The sequence below is a fragment of the Bubalus bubalis genome, chromosome 2, assembly GCF_019923935.1.
Source record: "Bubalus bubalis isolate 160015118507 breed Murrah chromosome 2, NDDB_SH_1, whole genome shotgun sequence".
NCBI classification, from domain to species: Eukaryota; Metazoa; Chordata; class Mammalia; order Artiodactyla; family Bovidae; genus Bubalus; species Bubalus bubalis.
Genome location: NC_059158.1, coordinates 137,837,319 through 137,858,163, shown reverse-complemented (window position 1 = coordinate 137,858,163; position 20,845 = coordinate 137,837,319). Strand labels below are relative to the sequence as shown.

The 20,845-nt window shown below is 40.4% G+C and overlaps 1 protein-coding gene and 1 long non-coding RNA gene across 13 annotated transcripts in view; one reads left to right on the top strand and one right to left on the bottom strand.

The window, feature by feature from the left end:
- Positions 1 to 20,845, top strand: part of ANKRD44 (ankyrin repeat domain 44) — a 314,414-nt gene that overhangs the window by 179,614 nt on the left and 113,955 nt on the right. For all 12 annotated transcript variants that reach the window (XM_006078152.3, XM_044936824.1, XM_025277923.2 and 9 more), the window contains 4 exons: positions 15,327 to 15,527; positions 15,859 to 15,946; positions 18,687 to 18,829; positions 19,809 to 20,021. In XM_006078152.3, coding sequence (XP_006078214.2) covers positions 15,327 to 15,527; positions 15,859 to 15,946; positions 18,687 to 18,829; positions 19,809 to 20,021 — 645 coding nt within the window. The remainder of the gene's footprint in view (positions 1 to 15,326; positions 15,528 to 15,858; positions 15,947 to 18,686; positions 18,830 to 19,808; positions 20,022 to 20,845) is intronic.
- Positions 19,169 to 19,543, bottom strand: LOC123331788. Its single transcript, XR_006548568.1, has 2 exons — positions 19,417 to 19,543; positions 19,169 to 19,260 (listed from the first exon to the last, which is right to left on the bottom strand). It is a non-coding gene; the product is annotated as an uncharacterized LOC123331788 (long non-coding RNA).

The window sequence follows — 20,845 nt, the reverse complement described above, 5'->3', positions numbered from 1 at the left end:
AATGGCAACCCACTCCAGTATTCTTGCCTGAACAATCCTGTGAACATAGGAGCCTACTGGGCTACAGTCCATAGGGTCACAAAGAGTAAGGCGCAGCTGAGTGACTGAGCACATGGAACATTATAGGTTCTTGGTTTGTGGTTACTGTACACACACACACACATTTATATTGATGATCTCAAGTTTTATATATGTGTGGGTCTTCCCAAGTGGCACTGGTGGTAAGGAACTGCCTCCCAGTGCCGGGGACGTAAAAGACGTGGGTTCAATCCTAGGTCTGGAACATCCCCTGGAGGAGGGCATTGCAACACACTTCAGTATTGCCTGGAGCATCCCATGGACAGAGGAGTCTGGCAGGCTACAGTCCATAGAGTTGCAAAGAGTCAGATACAACTGAAACAACTGAGCATGTATATATGTGTGAATATATATATTCACACATATATATTGATGATCTAAGTTATATGCATGTGTATATATACATACACACATATATTAGTGATCTCTTAAGTTCAAACACATTCTAACACCCCTACGTTTTTATTTTCCCCTGTTATGTTTAATATTTCTAGCATCATGTTTTAAATTTTTTTGTTTTGTGTGTCTCTTAACTACTTACTGTGGATATAGATGCTTTTCCTACTTTTGTGTTTTGACCTTTCTACTAGCTTTATAAGTGATCTACCTTTCATATATGTTTGCCTTTACCCATGAGATTTTTCCTTTCATAATTTTTATATTTCTACTTTTGGCCTTTTCTTTTTCACTAGGAGAAGTCCCTTTAAGATTTCTTATAAGGTTGGGTTAGTGGTGCTGAATTCTTTTAGCTTTTACTTGTTTGTAAAATTCTTTATCTTTCCTTCAAATCTGAATGATAACCTTGCCAGGAAGAGTATTCTCAGTTGTAGGTTTTTTTCCTTTCATTGCTTTGAATATATAGTGCCACTCCCTTCTGGCTTGCAAGGTCTCTGCTGAACGTCAGCTTACTATACATAGCTGGTTGCTTTTCTCTTACTATTAATTTTTAGATTTTTAATATATTTTTAAAAATTTATTTTATTGAAGTATAGTTGTTTTACAGTGTTGTGCTAGTTTCTGCTCTACAGCAAAGTGATTTAGAAATACATTTTTTTGTCATTTTAGTTATAGTATGACTTGATGTGGACATCTTTGGGTTCCTCTTGTTTGAAACTCTGGATGTCTTTTTGGATCTGGATGTCTATTTCCTTCCCTAGGTTAGGGAAGTTTTTAGCTATTATTTCTTCAAGTAAGTTCTCTGCCCCTTTCTCTTTCTTTTCTCCTTCTGGGACTCTTATATTGCAATGTTGGTATGCTTGATGTGGTCTGGAGGTTTCTTAAAGTATTCTTATTTCTTTTAATCCTTTTTTTCTTTTTTATGTTTAGCTTGGGTGATTTCCACTACTCTTCCAGATCACTGACTATTCCTCTGTATCATCTAATCTACTATTGATTCCTTCTAGTGTATCTTTCATTTCAGTTAGTATATTCTTCAGCTTTGTTTGTTTTTTCTTTATATTTTCTAACTCTCTTAAAATTCTCCCAGTTTTCATCTATTCTTCTTTGAAGTTCACTGAGCATCTTTTTTGATGATCAAAAAATGATCATTTTTGATCATTACCTTGAACCCTTCATCAGTTAGGTTGCTGTCTCTACTTGCGTTCTTTTTCTGAGGTTTTGTCTTGTTTCTTCATTTGGAGCATATTTCTCTATCTCCTCATTTTGCCTAATTCTCTGTGTTTATTTTCCTGTACTAGATAGGTCAATTACATTTTCTGATCTTAGAGAAGTGGTTTTATGTAGGAGACATCCTATGGGATCCAACACCACTTTCCCTTCTGGTCACCAGAGCTATGTGCTCTAGGGGTACCCCCATCTGGGCTGTGGGTGCCTCCTCTGATGGAGCCGGGTCAATTATTGTGAGCTTTCTGGGAGGCAAGGCTGGCTCCAAGCTTGTTTAGCTGTGAGGTTCTACCTCATGTTGGGGGCCCACTGGAGGATGTGGTAGGCTCCCCAAGCAGTTGGCTGTGCAGCCTGGGGGCTGTGGAGCTGGTGCTAGCGGGCAGGTAAGCCCCCAGCACTAATAGGCTATTGGAAGGATTCTAAACTGGCACTTGCCAGTGCTGACATCACGGTAGAATGAGCTCCCCCAAGGAGATGCCACCAGTGTCTTCATTCTCAGGTGAAGTCCCAGGTGCCTTCTGCCTCTCAAGAGGCTATCCAAGAATAGCAAGTAGGTCTGACCCAGGCTTTTTTCAAGCTACGACCTCTGCACATGCTCTTTAAGAGCAGTCTGTTTCCTAAGTTCTCTGGCTCTCCTGAACATAAGCCCCACTGGCTTTCAAAGCAGAAGTTCTGGGGACTCACCTTCCTGCTGCAGGATCCCAGGCTGCAGAGCACAGTGTAGGGCTTGGACCTCTCGCTCCTTGGGGAGGACCTCTGTGATCGTGATATTCTTCCCATTTATGGGTTTCTTACCCAGGTATATGGGTCCTGCGTATACAACATCTTGGCCCCTCCTATCTTTCTTGTTGTAGTCTGTTCTTTATATCTTTTGTTGGGGAAATCCTTTCTACAAGTCTTCAGATCATTCTCATGGATGGTTGCTCTGTAAGTAGTTGCAGTTTTGGTGTTCCTGTGGGAAGAGGTGAATTCAGGCACTTCCCATTCTGCCATCTTGACTACAGCCCATTCCTCCTTTTTAAAATTAGATCCTATATCCATTACTTTCAGTTCAGTTCAGTTCATTTCAGTTGCTCAGTCATGTCCGACTCTCTGCGTCCCCATGGACTGCAGCACGCCAGGCTTCCCTGTCCATCACCAACTCCTGGAGCCTACTCAAACTCATGTCCATTGTGTCAGTGATGCCATCCAACCATCTCATCCTGTCATCCCCTTCTCTTCCCACCTTCAACCTTTCCCAGCATCAGGGTCTTTTCCAATGAGTCAGTTCTTCACATCAGGTGGCCAGTGTATTGGACTTTCAGCTTCAGCATCAGTCCTTCCAATGAATATTCAGGACTGATTTCCTTTAGGATTGACTGGTTGGATCTCCTTGCAGTCCAAGGAACTCTCAAGAGTCTTCTCTAACACCACAGTTCAAAAGCATCAACACCACAGTTCAAAAGCTGTTACTTTATGCCTCCTCTAAATAACAGGTGGGGAAAGCATACTCAAGGTGGGAAGACCAGAGAAGGTTTGGATTGGTCTTTTGGAGTTTGACTATTAGAACTTGCCAAAGAAGATACATGAGTTCAGCGGGCATATCTGTCTGTTGCTTAGATTGGCAAACACTGATATTCCTTACACAAATATGTATTAAAAGCCATTTCTTCTTTGAAAGACTTATAAACCCTATATTGTCTTTAAAACCTCTTTGCATCTCAAGCATGGATAATTGATCCCTCTCAGGGTTCAAGGCTCAGGGTTCAATTAGGGAATGAGAACCACCATGATAAATGCAGATATTTATTATAGGAATTAGACCTTACACAATTGTGTGAGCTGCTGGGGAAGTTTATTTATTTATGTAAAGCTGTCCTCTTGGTTTCTGTGTGGTCCTAAAGTCACTGTGGGCCAGCAGTTGAAAAGAAAAACTAGATATGAAATGGGGGAAAATAGGGACAACCTGGAACCCCCATCTGTATCTCATTGCTCAGCATTGCCCATGTGGGTGTTCTGCAGAAGAAGCTGTGTGCTTCACCTCTGAGCTCACACGTGCCTGGCCCAGGAATAGGAGTAATTGAAGAAGATGTGGTAGGATCTGAAGAAGCATTAGCTTGGTACCATCCTGTGCCAACACAATGATGCTACTGGTCACTGGCCCTGTGCACAGGCTGCCATAGCACTTGGCGCCCAACACGCCATCAGTCTGTAGTTTCATGTTTCCCTTCCAGAACATGCAGCTTTCTCAAGGGGCCAACCCTAGATGGAACAATACAGTGGAGGGAATTCCATGAAATATAGTTCAGCTTGGCTAACGTGGAAGAACAATATAAAACTATCATTGAAATTGTTATTCTGTTTTATTAAAAAGATCCTCTAGCTGGTAAGTTCTTTGCAACGAGTGGCATACCTGTTGTTTGTCATTGTATATTTAGCATCTCGCCTGCCCAGGAAACCATTGTTTTTTGAGTGATTCAGTAAAGATTGGGTTTTCCATTTAACCTGTGTTGACCTGATTCTCTGTAAAACTGCTAACGTGGAGCTAGTACACAGCTCAGAGAATGATGGTGGCAACCATCTTTCATGCATGGAACATAAACTAACTTGAAGTTTGTTTATGGGAGTGTCGCACTAAAAGCAAGTTAAGCCACTGGATCCTGCAAAATCAGAATGAGTTCCTAAAATAGCATGCAACACAGATTATCAGTTTAAGTCAGAGATATCAGTGTACATCAACATTTCTGAGCCTTCTTTCCATCAGGCAAATTTCTTGTTTGGATTTCTGTGACTAGGAGAAGAATGTTCATTTGCTGAATTCATTTCCTGAGCCTATTACAGCAATAGGAGTATTAGGTCATAATATTGATTAAACACCCACCCATGCTTGAGATTGTAGAAGCTCCTCTGCAAACAAGAAGGTAAATCAAGACATGGTCATAGCCCTTGAAAATTGTTCCAAATAGATTGATTTATGGAGATAAATCTTTAAGACTTACTTGGTGCTGACCAGGCTGTGTTGTGTACTCCCTTCTTGGCCTAATCCCCACCCTCCTCCTACCTTCATCCCACTCCACACCCACTCCCTGGTGTCCCCAGGGAGACAACACCAAACAGGAAATTAGAGCCAAACAGCATTGTCTTCTTCCTGACTCCCTGAGGCTACCAACCACCTTCTCTTTTTCTGACTGCTCCCACAGCTGTGAAGAAATAGAAGAGTCTCTTGCAAACAGTTAAAGACATTTATTTTGCAATGCTAGGTAACGTACATGAGCAAGATTTTGGGCTGCCAGGGAGAATTATCTGGAGTGTTGATGTAAATTATTTCACATTATTTCCCCTGTTAATTCTCAGTGCTTTTTTTGTTTTTCCTTGGAAGAGAACAGCTGTGTATAAAGGAGTGAAATGCCAAGAAACCTGGGGGGTTCCACACATGTTTATTGAAGCCTGTTCTGTGTGGGCCTCAAGTGGATGTGAAGTCTCCCTTCTTAGACATTGTGTTGAGGGCAGATAGCGGGTAGCCAGCCAGCACACAACCAGTAGAAAACCATAGAGCCTACTGTGGTCTGTGTCCAAATGTGACTGGCCTTTCACACATGCGTTTTCTTCTCTAATGAACTGAGGGGCGGCACCAAAGGATTTGCTGAACTTGTCACTTTTCTGTCCCAGAGGCTCTATTGTGGTTAGAAATATTGAAAATGGTTGTATCCCATCTTTGGGGTGTAGAATTAAGAATATTGTGTTCAAATTAGTATTGTCATGATGAATATTTATTGAGCAATTACTGCTTGCTAGGCAATGTGCTAAGCACTTTCTGTACATTATTCCATTTTAACCTCTTGAGTTAATTACTCTCTGAGTCTGACACTGTTATTAATCCTCATTTAGGAAATGTGGTCTCAGAGAAGTTAAGCAACAGAGCCTCAGACAGCACAGCCAATGAGTGGAGGAGGGTGTATCCAGAGAACCTGTTCTCCTAACCACTGTGCTACACTGCTGCCCTCTCATCACATGGGCATCCCTAGGGATACTTGTTCAACTTATAAAGCCTATCTATTTTTGTATCTGTGCAGACAAATGTCCAGCAGGTATAAAAGATGTTTTCCAGGTCTGAGTAGGAAAAACATCTTATAGCTTAAAATTTAAACATCATGTTTTTCCCTTCCCTCTAAGAAACACTGTCATTTGGGGCTAAATGCTAATAGGAGAGCTGGAAAAATTGTATGGGAGACTAGAATGTTGTTGCTTTCCATAAATTATTTTTATGATGATAAAAAGATGATCACATATAGAACAGATTGTAACTGGGATGGGTAGAAAATAACCATCTTATAACCTGTTTGAAGGTAGATGAGTAGTATTCAGATTTAGTGTGCATTCAGATAATCTGCAGTGCTTGTCAAAAGTACCTGTTCTAACAGTACTACGTATAAAGTAGATAAATACAAGGTCCTACTGTATAGCATAGGAACTATACTCTGTAGCAAATATTATATGTGTGCATATATATATATACAGTTCAGTTCACGCATACAATTGCATATGTATATGTTGTTGTTTAGTCACTAAGTCGTGTCCAGCTCTTTTGCAGCCCAGTGAACTGTAGCCTGCCAGGCTCCTCTGTCCATGGGACTTCCCAGGGAGGATTACTGGAGTGGGTTGCCATTTCCTCCTCCAGGAGATCTTCCTAACCCAGGGATTGACCCAGGTCTCTTGCATTGGCGAGCAGATTCTTTACCACTGAACCAGTAGGGTAGCCCTTATATATATATATATATAAAAATATATATATATATATATATAAAATGGAATCATTTTGCCTCAAACTAATACTCAAACTAACACCTCAAATTAACACAATATTATAAATCAACTATACTTCAATTTAAGAATTTTTGAATAAAGTCACATGCACACACAGACACACAAACGCAAAGTACATGTTCTAGAACCTCACCCCCAGTGATTCTGATGAAGCCTGTAATTGAGCCCAGAAATCTGGGCTTAATTCAAAGAGAAAATTCTGATGCATGTGGTTTACATTTCATACTTTGAGACCTGAGACTAATGTCTGGGAATATTTTAGTATCTGGCCTTCCCAAAGTTTAGAGCCAGTGGTTCTTGAGTAGTTTGAATTCTTTCACATCCCCAAGTCTCCCCTTTATACTACTGTTTCTTAGAATAATTTTACTCTAATAATAATTATAATGATAAAGCACACATTTGGTTTAATAGTGATATTTTTAGAAGAATAATCTGAATAATTTGAACAAATTAGGCACCAATTTATACAATTCTTACAGTATATGAAATTGCTGTAGTCAATAGAGGATACAGGGTAAAAGCCCCAACCAATTATTATTTTACAGTAATAGATTAAATTCCTTCCAGACTTGAGTACAGCCTCAGGGACATTAACACACATAAATGTCTTGTTAATTTTTGCATATTATTATTTAGAGAATTAGTTATTCATTCATGTGGAAAATTCTGAAAGAGATGGGAATACCAGGCCACCTGACCTGCCTCTTGAGAAACCTATATGCAGGTCAGGAAGCAACAGTTAGAACTGGACATGGAACAACAGACTGGTTCCAAATAGGAAAAGGAGTACGTCAAGGCTGTACATTGTCACCCTGCTTATTTAACTTATATGCAGAGTACATCATGAGAAACACTGGGCTGGAAGAAGCACAAGCTGGAATCAAGATTGCCGGGAGAAATACCAATAACCTCAGATATGCAGATGACACCACTCTTATGGCAGAAAGTGAAGAGGAACTCAAAAGCCTCTTGCTGAAAGTGAAAGAGGAGAGTGAAAAAGTTGGCTTAAAGCTCAACATTCAGAAAACTAAGATCATGGCATCTGGTCCCATCACTTCATGGGAAATAGATGGGGAAACAGTGGAAACAATGTTAGACTTTAGTATTTTGGGCTCCCAAATCCCTGCAGATGGTGATTGCAGCCATGAAATTAAAAGACGCTTACTCCTTGGAAGGAAAGTTATGACCAACCTAGATAGCATATTGAAAACCAGAGACATTACTTTGCCAACAAAGGTCCATCTAGTCAAGGCTATGGTTTTTCCAGTAGTCATGTATGGATGTGAGAGTTGGACTGTGAAGAAAGCTGAGCGCCAAAGTATTGATGCTTTTGAACTGTGGTGTTGGAGAAGACTCTTGAGAGTCCCTTGGACTGCAAGGAGATCCAACCAGTCCATTCTAAAGGAGGTCAGTCCTGGGTGTTCTTTGGAAGGACTGATGCTAAAGCTGAAACTCCAGTACTTTGGCCACCTCATGGGAAGAGTTGACTCATTGGAAAAGACTCTGATGCTGGGAGGGATTGAGGGCAGGAGGAGAAGGGGATGACAGAGGATGAGATGGCTGGATTGCATCACCAACTCGATGGACATGAGTTTGGGTGAACTCCGGGAACTGATGATGGACAGGGAGGCCTGGCGTGCTGCGATATATGGGGTCGCAAAGAGTCAGACACAACTGAGCGACTGAACTGAACTGAAATGAACTGATACCAATATATTTATTCTACTCAAGTTTATTGAATATACATTAGGTGCCAGAAACCTGCCAGGCTTTGTGGACAGTATAGAAAATTGCATGAGACTCAGACCTTTGTCCAAACAACTTACTGTTTATAAAATTTGACATTGTTTATGTCTATAAGGACTCTGTATAATCATAAAGAATTACTTTCCCATGAGTAATTTATGACCACTTAATGCAATGCACATTTGAAAGTAAGAAAAACAAATATTGGAGGCAACCATTTTTAAGGCACATGTATCCTATTTCTTCTCATCTTTTCCATGTGCCAAAGTGCATGTTTCTGTTTCTTAAACAGGGTTGAAGCGACCTTTTGTAAAAGGAGAAAGTCATAAAAAGTAGAAATAAAGTGACTATAGATGCCATCTCCAGTTCACCATGTGTGATATCCCATGACAGTTCCTCCCTCTGTCTGCTATTTCTGTATCTCAAATAGGAGAGCCTACCGTGGAGTGTCATCCAACAAGGCCTACAGTCCTAAGGCCGAGTGTTCCCCTCAGGAGGAATGCCAGCATCCTTACACATTCTTGTTCATTAAAAAAGAAACCAAGGCTTTGAAACAACACCACTCACAGTGTGGCTTGTGACTAGTCTGAGATTTTGTCTTTCCTGTGGTGACTTGAGTGAGCATTCAGAAACTTTTAGAAAAATTTGATAAAGTAATTTCATGACTGCGAAACTTAATAAGAAAATAACTGAGTTTATAATTTGTATCTTTGTCTTTTTTTCATTTTATTCTATTTATTTTTATTCTATTCATTCTATTTCATTCTATTCATATTTATTCTAATTATGCATGAGGAATTTGAAATAACTTAAAAAAACTTGTCCTTCACCACAACTAGTTTGAGAAGTACTGTTTAAGTATCCTTTCTTGGTTCAGAAAGTGTTCAGCTTCCCATTCCCCACATAGCTTCTTTTTCACCTAGTAAATTTCTGTCAGAACAAACTCCTAGCTGTAATTTTTTAGCCAGTGGGTAATACAGGAAAAAGACTTCTTTTGATTACAAAAATCATTGATTCCCTCAATAACTATAGAATTACTTCCTCTTCAAGGTAAAATGCTTTCAAGTTAAAATTTTTGAAATAAAAATGCAACTTTAAAAAAAGGAATTATAGTCTTTTTAAATCAAAGCTTCATTTTTGTGAAAATATTACTTTACATTTCTATTAAATGCATGCATCCATTTTTGCAGGCTAAAACTTCAGAATTTAAAACGTAAATAAGTAAGGGAGAATTAACATTTAAGAGTATTTATGTCAGGATACTTGCCTGATACTGTCCACTGAGTAAGCTCTGGGCTAGAAGAAAATGCAGGGGCCCTTAAGACAGCCAGGCTGACAAACCATCTTTAGCCATCATGACTATAAAATGAAGCTGCCTGTCAAATGAGGGTCAGTCCAGATGACCCTTGAGGCCTTTTCTAATTCTGTATCCTGTATCTCTGTGCATTTGATTCCATAGCCATTTTTTACTACTTGCGTTTTCATTTCAGAAATGGGTTGTTCAGTAGCTAAGTCATGTCCAGCTCTTTGCGACCCCATGAATTGCAGCACACCAGGCTTCCCTGTCCTTCACTATCTCCTTGAGTTTGCTCAAACTCATGTCCATTCAATCAGTGATGCCATCTAACTATCTCATCCATTGCTGCCCTCTGCTCCTCTAGCTCTCAATCTTTTCTAGCATCAGGGTCTTTCCCAATGAGTCCATCATGGTCTTTTCCAATAAAAAAGGGTTAATCCTTGGAAATCAACCAAGAACCCCTCCTTTGTATAACTAAGCATTCCTTGATAGAGTCGCTTCTTGTCAAGTAAGGTGAAACTGCAATTCATTACCTTGGTAGATATTTAAAAAAAATGAAAAATGGCAAAGTTGAAACATTTCATAAAAGTGGAGAAATAAATGTAATGGTTATTCTAGATGTCCGTGAGCTGTGAAAGTGAGTGTTGGTACAAAAGTCAGTCAGTTCAGTCGCCCAGTCATGTTCGACTCTTTGCAACCCCATCATCTGCAGCTAGCCAGGCTTTCATATCCATCACCAACTCCCAGAGCTTGCACAAACTCATGTCCATCCAGTCAGTGATGCCATCCAGCCATCTCATCCTCTGTCGTCCCCTTCTCCTTTTGCCCCCAATCCCTCCCAGCATCCGAGTCTTTTCCAATGAGTCAACTCTTCGCATCAGGTGCCCAAAGTATTGGAGCTTCAGCTTCAGTCCTTCCAATGAATATTCAGGACTGATTTCCTTTAGGATTGACTGGTTGGATCTTCTTGCAGTCCAGGGGACTCTCAAGAGTCTTTTCCAACACCACGGTTCAAAAGTATCAATTATTCAGTGCTCAGCTTTCTTTATAGTCCAACTCTCACATCCATACAAGACTACAGGAAAAACCATAGCTTTGACTAGACGGACCTTTGTTGGCAAAGTAATGTCTCTGCTTTTTAATATGCTGTCTTGGTTGGTCATAGCTTTTCTTTCAAGGAGCAAGCATCTTTTAATTTTATGGCTGCAGTCACCATCTGCAGTGATTTTGGAGCTCAAGAAAATAAAGTCTGCTTTGTTTCCATTATTTCCCCATCTATTTGTCATGAAGTGATGGGACTGGATGCCATGATCTTAGTTTTTTGAATGTTGTGCTTTAAGCCAGCTTTTTCACTCGTCTTTCATTTTCATCAAGAGGTTCTTTAGTTCTTCTTCATTTTCTGCCATAAGGGTGGTGTCATCTGCGTATCTGAGGCTATTGATATTTCTCCAGCAATCTTGATTCCAGCTTGTGCTTCATCCAGCCCAGCATTTCTCATGATGTACTCTGCATATAAGTTAAATAAGCAGAGTGACAATATACAGCCCTGACATAATCTTTTTCCTATTTGGAACCAGTCTGTTGTTCCACGTCCGGTTCTAAGTGTTGTTTCTGGACTCGCATACAGATTTCTCAGGAGGCAGGTAAGGTGGTCTGGTATTCCCATCTCTTGAAAAATTTTCACAGTTTGTTGTGATCCACACAGTCAAAGGCTTTGGCATAGTCAATAAAACAGAAGTAGATGAGCTGGAACGCTCCTGCTTTTTCTGTGATCCAACAGATGTTCACATTTTGATCTCTGGTTCCTCTGCCATTTCTAAAACCAGCTTGAACATCTGGAAGTTCATGGTTCACATACTGTTGAAGCCTAGCTTGGAGAATTTTGAGCATTACTTTGCTAGGGTGTGAGATGAGTGCAATTGTGCAGTAATTTAAGCATTCTTTGGCATTGCCTTTCTTTGGGGTTGGAATGAAAACTGACCTTTTCCAGTCCTGTGGCCACTGCTGAGTTTTCCAAATTTGCTGGCATATTGAGTGCAGCCCTTTTGCAGCATCATCTTTTGGAATTCCGTCACCTCCACTAGCTTTGTTTGTAGTGATGCTTCCTAAGGCCCACTTGACTTCACATTCCAGGATGTCTGGCTCTAGGTGAGTGATCACACCATCGTGATTATTTGGGTCATGAAGATCTATTTTGTATAGTTCTTCTGTATATTCTTGCCACCTCTTTTTAATATCTTCTGCTTCTGTTAGGTCCATACCATTTCTGTCCTTTATTGTGCCCATCTTTGCATGAACTGTTCCCTTGGTATCTCTAAATTTCTTGAAGAGATCTCTAGTCTTTCCCATTCTATTGTTTTCCTCTATTTCTTTGCACCAATCACTGAGGAAAGCTTTCTTATCTCTCCTTGCTATTCTTTGGAATTCTGCATTCAGATGAGTATATCTTTCCTTTTCTCCTTTGCCTTTAGCTTCTGTTCTTTTCACAACTATTTGTAAGGCCTCCTCAGACGACCATTTTGCCTTTTTGCATTTCTTTTTTTTGGGGATGGTCTTGATCACTTATTCTTGGGGATAGTCTTGATCAAGGTAAAATGAGCACTCACGTGAAAATTACCTAAAGTTCACATGAAACAAAATATATTAGAGTCAACCCAATTCTTTTTTTTTTTTTTCCCGTCTGATCAATGAACTTGAACCTTTTCCTTTTATAAATTTTTAGGTATAACCCAGTTGTTGGTCAGGGCACCTAGCCTTCTAAACAGATACGACTGACTAGAAACTACATACCATACCTTGTACAAAGTCTAATATTCTCCAAACGATTCCACAGAATTCCTGGAGATACAAGTTTTGGTTGCCTGGGTCCACAAGCCTGCGCCTGATGCTTTCATTGGGGTTCTTCTCTTCCCTCTTGGCCTGTTTACTCTGTTCCCACTCAGATGTACACCTCTGCCCAAGGTTGCAGGCCCATGTCCTCTCTTCAGTCTGTCCTCATCTCTGCCTTCCTGCCAAGCTCTCAATGCTTCTCACTCTATTATGCAGAGCGATGTAAGTGTGTTTGGCTCCTTCCCCACAAAACTCACTATAGACCCACCACTGCATAGCAGGGGCTGAACTCAGAGACCTGTGAATGTTGACATAGGACCTGCCCTCCTTTACAAGACTATTTGGACTTGTATGTAGTTTTATTTGGCTGCATGTAGTTTTTGTCATGAATACTTAATTCTGCTATTACAGTTTAAAGCAAATAGATAATATGTAAGCAAATGAATGAGGCTGTGTTTTAGTAAAACTTTATTTACAAAACTAAACCGAGACATATCTGTGATTAAAATATTTTTAGCAGTATTGTTTACTTAAGAATACAGTTTTTCCTTCCCTACAAACTATAAAAGCACTTATGTAAAAACTATAACTGGCATGTATATTTTCTTTGCTTAAACTATTGCTGTGTATACAATGCAAATCATTCTTAAATATTCATTTAAAGTAGGGCCTCTCCTAGGTAATATCTCATTCACCTAGTCAGAGTTACTCTAAAAGCAATCACATCATGTTACCTTTAAAAAACAAGTTTCTCATGAATTGGCCTTATAGTATAAATTTGTAAAATGTCTATCCTGAATTTACATAATATTTAATGCAAAGCAGGAATTGATACAAGATTAGTAAAATAATATACATGGCAAAGGTATTAAAGTGACAGTATGTATTGTTATATTGCTGTGAATGTGTGAAAAGAATATTAGCATTGCTTTGAAATGGTTATCTCCAGCACTTTTTGGCCATGTATCTGCAAAACTTTCAGCATGTGTCCTCAGAGTATGCATCTCATTTATTTATAAATTATATGTAAGAACTATTATCTTAGCTAATATTTCAAGGCAATGTACTTAGGGAGAGGTTTTTCATTTGTCATAGTCTTAAATAACCATATAGATAATAGGCTTCTGATGATTTCTCTGTTTGGGCCAAGCTCTTGTCAGATCTGATTAAATTTGTCATACTTTTACCTTGTAATGTGGGTAATAGAAAACTTTTACTCGGAGTAGAGGTGTCAACTCTGTGACTTTCACATGATTTATGATTGCATTGGTTATTATCATATTTAATCTGTGGATTCCTTGCATAAGTCTTAAACATCTTCGGGTGTTTTAGTTTAAGGAACAGATTACAATCTGTTTATGGACTTGGTAGGTCATCACTGTGTTTTTAAAAAATTTTTATTTATAATATTTATTTGGTTACACCAGGTCTTAATTGTGGCATGTGGGATCTTTAGCTACAACTTGTAGAATCTTTAGTTGCAGCATGTGAGATCTAACTCCCTGACCAGAGATTGAACCCAAGCCCCCTGCATTGGGAGTGCAGTCCTTGCCACTGGACCACCAAGAAGTCCTATCACTGTGCATTTCAGTGTACTCAAAGAAGGCTGAGCACTGAAGAACTGATGCTTTCAAATTGTGGTGCTGGAGAAGGCTCTTGAGAATCCCTTGGACAACAAGGAGATCAAACCAGTCAGTCCTAAAGGAAATCAACCCTGAATATTCATTGGAAGGACTAATGCTGAATGTGAAGCTCCAATACTTTGTCTTCCTGATGTGAAGAGCCGACTCATTGGAAAAGACCCTGATGCTGGGAAAGACTGAGGGCAGGAAGAGAAGGGGTGACAGAGGATGAGATGGTTCAGTGGCATCATCAACTCAATGGACACGAGTTTGAGCAAACTCTGGGAGATAGTGAAGGACAGGGAAATCTGATGTGCTGCAGTCCATGGGTTTGCAAAGAAATCAGACACATCTGAGGGACTGAACAACAACAAGACATCTACCTGGAAGTTAAATACCAGTTAAAATGCTTTCCTTTTTAAAGAAACAAAATTTAAATAAAGGTTCCAGTATTTTCTTCGCGTATCACAATTGTACATCTACATAAACTGCACAATTTATGAGATGAAAATTGATAAAAATACTGTTTTTCTCGTATTTAATTCTTCACACTTATATTGTGATCTAGCTTTTCTTTTATTGTTTACTCACCTAGTTTTTAGGGTCTGTGTGTGTATGTGTTTGTATATGTGTGTGCTTGGTCATGTCCAACTCTTTGTGTCCCCATGGACTATAGCCTGCCAGGCTCCTCTGTCCATGTGATTTTTCAGGCAAGAATATTAGAGTGGGTTGCCATTTTCTTCTCCAGGGGATTTTTTAGCATAGAGCCTGATTAATGTTTCCTTCAGTCTTCCATAGTTGTAGTAGTGTTTTTCACATAGTAAGTGAGTATTAATAATACATGTACAAGGACTTTCCTGGTGATCCACTGGTTAAGACTGCAGTCCTAATAACGGGGGGCATGAGTTTGATCCCTGGTCAGACACCACATTCTGCATCACATGGCCCAAATAAATAAATATATAATAAAAATACATGTGAATGCTTATAAAAAATGCATGCACACATTTCACACTAAAATAGGCTCAAGGAATATTTAATAGTCATTACTTTATTTTTAGTCATGGTCTCTTTGACCTAAGGAAAGCTTATACTTTGAAAGGAAACCTTTGGAAGGTTTATTGGGTTTGGAGTTATGCCGGCACTCTTGGCCTAAAAGAGGTAGAGTGACTCTCTCTTTATCTGTGCCACTCTCTCTGTCTTCATCCCATATGACCTTGGTTGTCTACACTGAGCTAGCCTGTGAGGCTCTAGTAAAGCATCTTATACCCAGTAAGGATTGACTGAACATTTGTCAGTGACCTCTGTAAACTCTGCTTTTATTTTAGGAAGCAGTACAAGTATTGATTAAGCACTCAGCTGATGTCAATGCAAGGGACAAGAACTGGCAGACCCCGCTCCACGTGGCAGCAGCCAATAAGGCTGTTAAGTGTGCAGAAGTCATCATTCCCCTGCTGAGCAGCGTCAATGTCTCTGACCGAGGAGGCCGCACAGCCTTGCACCATGCTGCTCTGAATGGCCATGTGGAGGTGAGTGTCCTCATCACTGGAATAAGAATCTTCCCCACAGACTCTCTTAACCCCACTTGGAACCTAAATTTCATCACTGAGGCCTTAGAAACCTTAGGTAGTTGCCTATTTTAAATTTAGAGCCACAGTACATTGAAAAAGTAGACAACACCTCAGTTTTTTCCTCTGACACACATGCCACAGGTTAGCTGAGGTATTGTCCTACTTTGAACTTCAGATCGCTGACCTGCCTTTAGATTGGATGTTAATTTGGGTCAGATCACCTGCTGAGGGTGAGGACCGCTCACCATTTCAGAGTATACATTTGATTTCTTTGTTGGTTATCTTTCAGATGGTCAATTTACTGTTGGCTAAAGGGGCAAACATCAATGCGTTTGACAAGAAGGATCGACGTGCTCTGCACTGGGCAGCTTATATGGGTAAGGATTCCATGAATGGAGAGCAAAGTGCAGATCATCTGAACTGATGAAGCTCCAAGTCTCTCACTGACCGTGTAGATTTTCTTTTGGGTGAGCCTGACTTCTTGTCAAGCTTGGGATCCAATTGAATTAAGATTCAGTCCCTTTTACTGGCACGCATAGAGCACTCTAGTTGGGCAGTAGCTTCGTCAGGGATATATTTATCCTACAAAGAGCAGGAGAGATGAATCATGGCATGGACTTCATTGAATGTATTTCAATCTGGGTTGGAAAGCTGCACAAATTGTGCTTATGTTAACTTTTTATGGCAGCAAAATAAAGTGTTTAAAAAGGAGGAGGACTGGCTAGCAAAGCAAGGATGTAAATTTCATTTGTCTTTTTATTTATAAATACTCCTGAAAGAAACAAAAAGGAAGGAAGAAAGGACAGCATCCTGGCTGTCATGTAGAGGTGACTGGAGTCACTGTGAGTGATTCTGTTACTCCACTGCCAACAGAGCTGGGGCTTGCTCCTTGTTTCTGCTGGCTCAGGTGCAGAAGACAAAGGAAGATGTTATGTTTCTGTGCTTTTCTCATCACTTTTGTTGACACTAGTACCACTGACAAGTGAGAGCCCTCATAGAGTTTATTTTCAGTGTGGACTTGTGGGAAATGTAGAACTAAGATCCTTCCTTTGTGTTTCTGATTGGAGAACATCCTGCAATTAGGAAAGCAGACAGAATTCTACCAGCTCCAAGTTATAAACATTCTGACTGCCCATCACAACACAGGAGATTGTGTGGTAAATTATGGATGATCTACACAATGGGACACTATGGAGTAACTACAGCAATGATGTTATCGGTTTTTTTTTTTTTTTAACATAGATTCTGTGACTATGTTAAGTGAAAACAGATCATATAATAGTACAGTTTAAATAATACAACCTCATTTTTGCAAAAAAGATCTCTAAAATAAATACAATCTTGAAAAAGCAGTCTGGAATGTATTAAACACTGAAATATTAAACTGAATATCTCAAGGAAATGGATGATTTTGGTTTCCTTTTAACACCTTTTTGCTCTTTCTTAATCCTTTTAAACAAGCCTACAGACCTTTTATTATCATAAAAAACAATAATGGTAATTGTAGGGAGAAAAAGAATGGATTGGGGCAGAGCTGAAGTAAATTATGAGGGTATAGATGAGACTGAGTGAATTTTGGGGCTTAAAAAACAGAACCTTAAGATTTTGCAAGTATTACCATTTTTTACAAGGTGAAATGGACTTTCAAATTAATTGAAACAAGTTAGATGCCTGCATGGTCCCTGCTGGACTGGAGCCAGTGATCATTTTGCAGATGATGTTTAGGCAGTGCATACATTAAGCTAGTGTGACGTTAGACTCAAAGAATGTGGCCTTTTGCGTTTATTCTTGGCTGATCTATAGTTAAAGGTGTTCATCACTCAGTTGTGTCCGACTCTTTGTGACCCTGTGGACTGTAGCCCACCAGGCTCCTCTGTCCATGGGATTCTCCAGGCAGGAGTACTGGAGTGGGTTGCCATTTCCTTCTCCGATATATACTTAAAACATGTATAAAATTGCTAAAAGAAGTTAAGTTATATTTTTGTGTGTCATCAGGATGCAAGTAGGGAAACATATAGAGATGACTGTCCTTGTGAACTAAAGGTCAAAACCAGGACAAAGAGCTTAAGATAGCATCACCACTAGCCAAGAGCAGTCTCTCTCTTTGTCTCTCCCTGTCTGTCTCCCTGTCTCTGTCTTTCTCTGTCTCTCTAGGCTTTGAAGCCAGTACTCATCTTCTACCCTTCAGTTACCAACAATGTTTAGAGCAATGATCTTGAAGCATGGAACAATCTTTAGTCAGGAAATAAAGGTCAAATACATTTATCATTGTATGTGTAGCAAAATAGACAACAAAGAAAAATATTCTTGAAAATATGCCAACAAGAGTTGAAACTAGTTTTCCGTTTAGTCAGTAATTCATGAGAACACTTTGAAGTTGAACCATATAAAGGTGCCATTTCTGTGGGTTCAAAAAAGGGTCAAATGATAGCAGTTTCATGTGATTTAACATATGGAGTTGTTCTAATTAATTGATTTTTTTTCCTTTAGTTTTTCCAGACCAAATTGTCATTGTTAGACTTTTCATTGAAGAATGGCAATTGGTTTCAAAAGCATTGTTTTCATTTTAACACAATTTTTTTTAGTCTCTGGTTCTAACATATTTTTAGGACTTTGTCATTATCCGTAAATAAGCGTGGATCTCCTTAAAGAGAAGGCTCACATATGAATCATATTTTTTCTTCCCACAGGCTGGCTATTTGCCATGAACCACCTTTTACACCGGAGAAGGCAATGGCACCCCACTCCCGCACTCTTGCCTGGAAAATCCCATGGACAGAGGAGCCTGATGGGCTGCAGTCCATAGGGTTGCTAAGAGTCAGACAAGACTCAGCGACTTCACTTTCACTTTTCACTTTCATGCATTGGAGAAGGAAATGGCAGCCCACTCCAGTGTTCTTGCCTGGAGAATCCCAGGGGCAGGGGAGCCTTGTGGGCTGCCGTCTATGTGGTTGCACAGAGTCAGACACGTCTGATGTGACTTAGCAGCAGCAGCATTTACACATAGCTTAGGAAAATGCTGGTGGCAATGAAAGAGGGTGGTGATAACTCAGGTGGAATGAATTGTCAAATTGTCCTAGGAAGGTCAACCATGTTTTCTGCTGCTTTGTTTGTAAGGCCACCTGGACGTCGTGGCGTTGCTTGTTAACCATGGTGCAGAAGTGACGTGTAAGGACAAGAAGGGCTATACACCCCTGCACGCCGCAGCCTCCAACGGACAGATCAATGTTGTCAAGCATCTTCTGAATCTGGGGGTGGAGGTGAGCTATGATTCAGGCATTGTCCCACGGTACATTTGTGGGTTTTCTGTTGTTCTGAAATCCTGTTTGCCTTTTAATTCAAGAGGGGGAAAACCCCTCATTTCTTAGCATCCTGTTTTTTTGAGTTTACATGGGCAACTGAAGAAGGGCAATCAGGGCATATGCTAAGTAGTAGAAAATGAGAAACAGACCAACTTTCTATATCAACATAGATAGAGAAATATTTAAGCATATATGATATATGATAAATATTGACCAGTCATTTTTAAAAGACTGGCTAGGGTTCCTCATCCCACCTTTAGAACCTTCTAAATTGAAGCTTCCAAGCAGAAATGAATGAATAAATGGCAGGGACAAACACGCTGAGTTGGAGAAGTTGACTCGACCCCATTCTTCTCGGGTAGCAGGGCAGGAGCAGTGGCAAGGTTGTCCTGGAGGAAAGGAAAACTAAGTTGTCGTACTGAGATGGTGATGGTGAGACACAGGAGTCATGGCTGTCTGGGGAAAGCAGGAGAGAGGTAGGGGCTAAATACATGGCCCAAACACCAGAACTTGGCCTTGAGAGGGGTCAGACAGCAGAGCCAAACCTGAGGGTTCTGAGTTCAGGCCCCACGGCAGCTCTCTGAGCAGCCCCCAGCCTTCCCTCTTCTGTTCACCATTGAGTTTCGAGTCTTTTCTTGCTGCCCAGGTTCATTTCTCCTCTGGCGTTTTGAGACAGGTTTGCATTTCATTTTATCCTTTCCCTAGCTGAGAAATATCTTCCTACAAGTTGAAGCCTGGTCACTCTCATGTTTTGCTGATCTTTATCTCCAGGCTAAAGCCTTCCCAGGATGACCACCCTGGGGCAAGAGTAAGCTCTGAATAATCACGCTGACAGAAGGATATTTCCTTTCTCCAGCACAACTAGTAGGCTTTTGGTGGGAAATGGGAGTATATTGGCTCCAGTGATTTTCATCACCCATATTGGGCTCATTTGCAGATCGATGAAATCAACGTGTATGGAAACACAGCCCTCCACCTGGCCTGCTACAATGGGCAGGATGCTGTAGTCAACGAGCTGACCGACTACGGTGCTAATGTGAACCAGCCCAACAACAGCGGGTTCACCCCGTTGCATTTTGCTGCTGCCTCCACACACGGTGCTCTGTGTCTTGAACTATTAGTAAACAACGGAGCGGATGTTAACATCCAGGTAGGACTCTCTCAGTCTTCTTCCTTCAGTGTTAAATACCTTTGCATTGAGCCTCTGAGCAAAAGCACCTGCTGTCAATTACAAGGAGTAAATTATAACTGCGAGCATCCTGACTCGCACAGCCTTGTCCTGTCCTGGCACACGGTGGAAACTTATGCAGCAGTGGTGGTACCAGTGCACAGCACGGAGACTCTAGCTATGTGACCTTGGGAGCTTAGTGAATTTACCAGAGTAAACACTGGGTCTCAGGCATGTTGACTTGGCCCAGATTCTAATACTGAAGTAAATGTTGAGCTGATAGAGCAGAGCTGCTGAGAATGAAAAGGAAGCCTAACCTAATGATATCAATTATGTTCCCAACCCATGTGACCCTCCAAGAAGTTTCACAAATGCCTTCCTGGAGTACACTCCAGATAGTAGCTGCCATTATATGATACTAATCTGATTTTAATGGTAATTCCTTTACTCAGCAAACTGACTGATGACTACCTAGTGTCCTCTGTTTGATACTGGGTGTATACTCCAAGGTGCCCTTAAGGAATTTACAGTATGGCAAGGAGATAATGTACTCAGATAATCATGAGGCAAGACAGAATGCCATGAGTGATGTGAGGGATTAATAAAATGCCACAAACCATAAGAATGAAGTGTTGACTTGCTTTTTGCTTGGACATTACAACTGGAGATTGCTGTTGAGCTGAAGATTGATATCAGTTGAGATGAAGAGAGAGAAGAGTTTGAGAGAGGATGTTCCATATGGAAAGAATGGCATTAGCAAAGGGTTTGAGAGGTGTCAGTAGGTAAACTTTAGATAACTGTTAGTT